Source organism: Trachemys scripta, chromosome 2, assembly GCF_013100865.1.
Source record: "Trachemys scripta elegans isolate TJP31775 chromosome 2, CAS_Tse_1.0, whole genome shotgun sequence".
Classification (NCBI taxonomy): domain Eukaryota; kingdom Metazoa; phylum Chordata; order Testudines; family Emydidae; genus Trachemys; species Trachemys scripta.
The window spans coordinates 243,392,007-243,399,109 of NC_048299.1; the positions used below are offsets into that span (position 1 = coordinate 243,392,007).

Consider the following 7,103-nt stretch of genomic DNA (forward strand, 5'->3'; position numbering starts at 1 on the left):
TCCAAGTTACCCAAATAACTAGGGTGACACCAGTTAGGATAATCAGAAGGTTGGCGATGGAATTTTCAAGTTGCAGTCCTGTATGGCTCCTACATTTTGCTGGACTGAAGCTTCTTATCTTAGAAGTTCTGCAGGAATTTAGGCCAGAGTTTTCAAAATGATTCAGCACCCGCAATGGGGGCCAGAGCTCAGCTTCCATCTAGGCACTTCAGTAAGCACCCAATGTGATGGGCTCTTTTCAAAATATTGCCATTAGTGTCAACCATGCAGATGTTAAAAGCTCCACAGGCCAAAACTAAATCCATGTGGCGCTCTTTTAGGCATTTTGCAGGAACTGAGGAGCTTCATTCCTGTGAATATTATGAACTCTGCAGGTTGGAGCCTTCAGAACTCCCAATCTTCTAAACTCATGTATTGGTCCACCAGTAACATGCTAGTAGTTCAGTGAACAGGGAGAGGCAGGGTTCATTAAAATGGGATTCTACTTTGCATTTACACTTATCTTTCATATAAGGATCTCAAAGCACTTTACAAACATGAATTCAGCCCCCGTTCTTCCCTGAGAGATAAATAGGCATTCTACTCATGTCACAGATGAACAAAGAGCAGGTAAATGACTTGCCCAAGGAGGGCACAGAGTAAATCAGTGGTCTAAATGTTTATTCTGGGTGTATGATTGAAGGAGGTGTTTCTTTGTTTTTGTTACCATAGTGCCTAAGAAGCCTAGTCATGGCCAGGACCCCATTGTGCTAGGTACTGTACAAACACAGAAGGAAAAGGTGGTCCCTGCCCCAAGGAACTTACAATCTAAGAATCATATTAAACTGTGTATGTATTTCTTCTGTCTTCATCATCCCGGTAGGAAATATATATTCTATTAGATGCTCAAATGGTGTAATACTAAGGATATGTCTACACTAGACATGCTACTGTGTTCAGCTGTAGTATAGACACTTTCTACAGTAATGAAAGGGGTTCTTCTGTGGTTGCAATAAATCCACCTCTCTGAAAGGTGATGGCTAGGTCACCAGAAGAAATCTTGCATTAACCTGACTGTGTCTACACAGGGACGTAGGCCGGCTTTTTCACAGCCCTGAGTGATCTAGTTAAGGCAACTTAATTTTGCAGTGCAGACCAGCTGTGAGTGGTGAGCTTCCATCTATTTCCCCAGTAGCTGAATTCATTGATGAGTGAAGTAAATCCAGCTTCTTGTATAACAGCCTCTGGGGGTCATAAGGAATTTCTTGAGTAACAGAAGTGTTTTGTGTCCAAGGCATTTATTCCATTAAAATGGGTCAGGATTTAAGGTTAACACAAAAGTAAGAAACAACTATTTATGGGCCAGATTCGTATCTCAGCTACACTGGTGTAAATCCATTGATTTTAATTCTAACAACCAGAATCTGAACCCCTCTTTTTTTTGTTTTGTTTTTTTTTGGAGATCTTGTAATTTATTCTGTAAATAGTTAAGTACTGCACTTTTGTCCCCTTTGACTGAAATAGACTTAATCTTTCAGCTTTTCCTCAATTATTATGGGCGGTGAAAGCCTCCCCATAGTTTAAGTTGAATTTCTGTCTCCATCATAAGTCTATAATTATTAAATTATTATTGGTAGCATTATTTATTATTATCATTGTGCCTTAAAATGTTAAGTAGCCTTTGTGGAGAGAATGATGAATTCTAATCTTGATTTATAATTACCCTATTTTGACAGTTTTCGTTGGTTTGGTTTTTTTAATTATTTATTTTTTGCAAAGCTACAGAATTGTTAGGTTTGTAACATTAGAGTAGTTGATGGGTACTCAGAACTTTAAGTGCAGCTTATTGATATTTTGTTTACTGATTGTTCAAACAGCACCGTAACCTGCTGAAGTGACTGGCAGCAAAACAGTTAAAGTAATATAAATATTTTTTCGTGTATTACTGTAAATGAGGAAATGTAATGAAGTTACCCTTAAACCTTAAGTGACTAGCTGTTCTGGCTTTTATTGCTTTCCTCCAGGTGTTGTCCATCATCCTCATTCTTATTTTTCATTAATGCATAACATCCTCTGATACTTAACATCCTTGTGATACTGTAATATTGAATTATGGTTATGAATGGTTTATGTCTGACTTTTTTGCTCCATGGGGAAAAGTTGCCACAACTTGTACATGAACTAAAAAAACAGTTGGGGGGGGGGGTGATTAAGGCCATTCACTGAGGCTAGGTCTATACTATTGGGGGGTGAGGGTCGACCTAAGATACGCAACTTCAGCTACGCAAATAGCGTAGCTGAAGTCGGAGTATCTTAGGTCGATTTACCTGGCCGTGAGGACAGCGGTGAGTCGACCGCTGCCGCTCCCCTGTCGACTCCGCTTCCGCCTCTCGCCACAGTGGAGTTCCGAAGTCGACGGCAGAGCAATCAGGGATTGATTTTATCGCGTGTAGACTAGACGTGATAAATCGATCCCCGATAGATTGATCACTACCCACCGATCCGGCAGGTAGTGTAGACGTACCCTGAGACTAAACAAGTCCAGAGAAGTTCCACCCCCTGGGGTAGTATGCATATACTGGCTCAGGCTGGGTTTTCCAGACACTAAGATACAAAGAAACGGCTTTTGGTATAAAAGGGTGAGCTTGAACTGACTTATGGCCGCCTATCTGATCCACCAAAATGGACAGCACATTCTGTCCAATGGGGGTCCCAATCCCTGGGGAAGGGCTGGAAAGATATAGGCCTACTAGGCCCCATGAGTTTGATGGCTGACTCCTGGTATGTTTAGCCCATGTTTAAATCTGTTAAGTGTTTGTATTATATTTTTCTTGTATGCCTTTACCTTAAGATATACTGGTATATTTTAGAAAATATGCAGACATTCCTCATTTGAGTATTATTATTATTATTATTATTATTTTCTCTCTAGTCGGCTAACTCCAATAGCAGTCGTGCACTTTGAAGTTTTACTGTACAGCTTTTATATAATCAGTCACTGACACTGTGCAAATTTGATCAGTAAATTATGGTCAAAATCATCTTCTGGGGCTGTCATGTTTAGGGTTGTGATTAGGGATTGTAAGAAATTACAAAAAATTCAGTTGCATTTCATAATGGAAACACAATATAAAATTGCAATGGCCTGTGTATTTCACTAATAACATTTTATTTGCTAACTGCTAATCTTGAGGCAGTTTTTATTTTATTTAGTCATTTAATTATTTTGCGGAACACGGTCCTAAATTCCTGTCTTATAATTTTAGCCAGCTGACTTCAAAAAATATATATATTTTTTTTTTCCCTTTTCCTCAGGTGCTGTTGCCGCCTTATGAAGATCCTGCAAATGCAGCTGGTAAAGACCCACCACCACCTTATGTATCAGCATAAGCAAGAATGTGAAGTGTACCTAAGAACAATAGCTTTACTTTTCAAACATTTGAGCAATAGTTTGTTTATTTTACTTCCAGGCTGTAACTCTAAGATTTATGTGTTGCTGTTTAGCTGAAATTTTGAAATGTAGATATTGTGTTCAAAATGCTGTAGATAGTTTTAATAATGTGCTTCAACTGAAACAATATGTTGAATTGGTTTCAGGAACTTTTTTTGGGGGAAAAGGGGGAGTTAGTGTTAAGGTGACAAGAATCATACAGTAGCTTTTATTCACCTCATTTTGACATGCAGTGCTAGAGAATTTAGAACTTTTGTGTATGTCAGGTGTAAATTTCCTGTTTTATCTACAAAGCTTCCAGATCAGTAGAAACAAGTTTCTGAAATGCCCATTTTCCACCTTTAGAATGTGTTGTACAAAATGTAGTCTGTCAGTCCCAAAAAAGTGACATTCCACTTTACTCCAAAAAAGCTAACAAAATATTGTGCTGAAGCGAATGGTCTCTAAAGGAACAGGAGTAAGCTATGGTGTTCTCACTAACCAGGTTCATCACAAACATTTAATTGGGGGGAATGAGCATGGGAAAGCAAGGTTGCTTAGCTCCCAAAACTGTGGCAAGTCAGGTCCATGTTCTAAAGTATACCTGCTCTGTACCCTGCAGCCACTCTTCTCTTCAAAATAAATAAGTAAACATAGCTGCCACCGTTCTGCTGATATTCCCTTCCTGCCTATACAGCCCCTCCCCTTTTAGCAACCTCAAAAAATACCCGTGCTTTTAAAATCACATGGCTTGGTGACTAAAGATGCCTCCTTGGTATCCAAAATGTGAAAGTTTCTATGGGAGCGTGCCTGTAAATAGAGCAAAGTTTTGGAGAGTGAATTTAGTTATATGAATACGGGGATAAATTCTTCCAGCCTATGGGGAAAACGTGCATGTAATTTCTTCTAACATTTTCAGAAATCTCTTCTGAATATCCTATGTGCATCAAAGGGATGCAGCATATGCATCATATGGGAATATGGGACTCCTTTGTATGACAACTGTTTGCATTAGAATTCATTCTAGTGGGACTCACCCATCTGTGCTGATCCTGCTGTGTATGTTTGTGTGAGGTACTCTCTTTTCCCCAAAAAGTGCCTCTTGCACATGTAACTTTTTTGTTGAGAGTTCTATTTTTAAAAATTGTTAACTTAAAGATAATCATCTATACTATATGAATGGACATGTTTCTACCTCTCATCTCTTCTCAAGTGTCATCTCTGGCACTTTTTGGATGTCAAAGCATGTTGGGGTGCAAAGCCTTGTGCAAAGGGACCTTGTGGAGCTGCACCACCCCTGGGGGAGCCTCAGGAGAAATTGTCCTTCAAGGAGCATGATCTCTTCTGAAGCTGACCAAGAGTGCTCACACTGCACTATTCAGTAGGACAATGCAGATTTCAGTGCACTGACTCCACTCTACAGGCTCATGCAGAGTGTGGGCAGGTCTGTGGTCCTGCCTCCTCCCTGCCTTTTTCTGAACAATGACCAAACAGCCCCTGTTCAGAGACCGCTATTGTGATCTGTCCTTATGCAGGTCATGAAATGAGGGAAAGGCTTTTTAAAATGACCCTCCCCGCACACTTTTGCAAGAGCAGATCCCAGTCTAGCCCTTGTTGTTTTGTTTCGTGGTTCAGTCACTTTAAGATCAGACCAGGCAATACCTTGATTGGACCAGTTGCTGATACTGATATGTAGCAAAATCCCATTGTTTTCTGCAGGGTAATTCTAGTGTTTTCCAGTGTTGGCCTCATAACCATTTACATTCCAGAACTGAATTTATTTTTAAGGTGGGCTGCCTGGACTTCTGATCCTACTGGCTGTTCACTTTCTTTTAATTCTTGACTGATTTTGAAGAATTTTTAATCATTCATCTGTTTGACAATAAGCCGATTGTACATACTTCTCATTGACTCTACTCTGTATACTAGCTAGCCTCTCTATAATAAAAGGGATGTTTCATTGTGCCTATAGCAATTTCTTTTGCATCTCTTCACTAACACAACATCCACACAAATCCAGTATTGTCAATCAAATGTGACAGTTTTTCTGTGTAAATAAGAAATTAAAAACTACAACTTCTGTTTTGTGCAGTCAATACCCACATCTTCCTTCTTCCCAGGACATAGAAATGCAGAAAAGAATAGTTTTTAGGCTGAGTATTTCTTACAGAGTAATGGAAATTAGAGATGGAACAGACTTATTTTGTTAGCATCCAGAAATGTTTTTGAGTTTGGTCTCCAAAGTGCAAATAAAGAAGGACTGACCTCTCTGGTCTATTCTGTGATACTGCCATAGCCTGGTGGTGGCTTTTTTTTTTTAACCATTACGTTTTATAAATTCATATTTAGTTTGCTGTAGGTTTTTCTTAGCGGAACTTTTCTCCCAGGTATCTCTCATCCACGTATACATTTTGTTTCTGTTGGTTCCCCTCCCCACTCCCTTCTGCAGATGTTATCAGCATATATTTTTTCCAGGTTGCATCTCATTTTATTTTTTATATTAGTTCTACATTATGTGGTATCATTATTAATAATTGCCAGATCATCAAAGACTGGAATGAAAAATACTAAAAAGGTGCACTCAAGTCAGACATATAGGTCCAGATCTACCAGCTAAGGATCTGGGCCTTGGTTTTACCAGATGTGTAAATATGTACTTGGCTGAAATTTTATGAATCATAGATTATCAGTGTTGGAAGGGACCTTAAAAGGTCAACTAGTCCAACCCCTTGCTCAAAGCAGGACCAATCCCCAACTAAATCCCTAAATGGCCCCCTCAAGGATTGAACTCACAATCCTGGATTTAGGAGGCTAGTGCTCAAACCACTGAGCTATCCCTCCCCCCAAATCTTTTTGTGTCAACTGTAGAATTTTGCAGGTTTCTTAAACTCAACAGCTACTGAGTCTAAACCCCCAACTTTCTCTTCCTCAACTGCAGCTCTGTTATTACTGTTGTATTTACATAAGAACTATAGAAAATAGTATTCTCCCACATACAAAGATATTGCACTGTAGAGGGTGAGCAGAAAAGCTATGGTGGTGATGTGCTTTTGATGCTTCTCAGTGCTTCTAACATATTGCAACAGTTTTTAACAACCACAGTTTTGAGTGATACACTGCTCAAATTGATATTCCATTAGGAAAATCTCTGGTTTGTAAATATAACTAAAATGCTCTAATAAATGCCTCTAGAACGTATTCCTAACCACAGATCTATTGTCTAGAGAATGCCAGGCTGGCGCAGTGCACAGGAAGTGTTAAGGTGTTTTGCCAATGTTAAAATAAGGTCTTTTCTAAGTATATGATGTGGGGAATGGTTGTGAGTAGAAGCAGAAGAGCAGAGATGAAGTGGTGATGATAGAACGGGTGAGGGGAGGTTCATTAATCTCATTAAACGGCACAAAGAGACTAATATTTTTACATTCACAAGGATCAGTGTTATAAGAAGAAAGGAAGTTAATTTTCATGCTTCCTTTCTCCTGTGCCACAGTCAGACCAGAGAAAACATATGTAAGTTCTATCTTCTAGTCTTAAGCAAACTATCAGCTGTATCCCAGAACTTGAAATAGATGACACCTTGGCCTCACCTATTGTAAGATTGCCTGAGACCCTGCAGACCTCTGCCCTCCATATCTAAAGAAGAGTTGGTTAAATTCCAGCCTGGTGGGCAAGGTTGCTGGAAGACTCAGAGCAT

General features: G+C 39.4%; 1 protein-coding gene across 1 annotated transcript in view; it reads left to right on the forward strand.

The window, feature by feature from the left end:
* Window positions 1-5,485, forward strand: part of LAPTM4B (lysosomal protein transmembrane 4 beta) — a 90,566-nt gene extending 85,081 nt beyond the window's left edge. The window contains exon 7 of the mRNA XM_034763344.1: window positions 3,295-5,485. Coding sequence (XP_034619235.1) covers window positions 3,295-3,369 — 75 coding nt within the window. The 3' untranslated portion in view covers window positions 3,370-5,485. The remainder of the gene's footprint in view (window positions 1-3,294) is intronic.
* The last annotated feature ends 1,618 nt before the right edge of the window (window positions 5,486-7,103 follow it).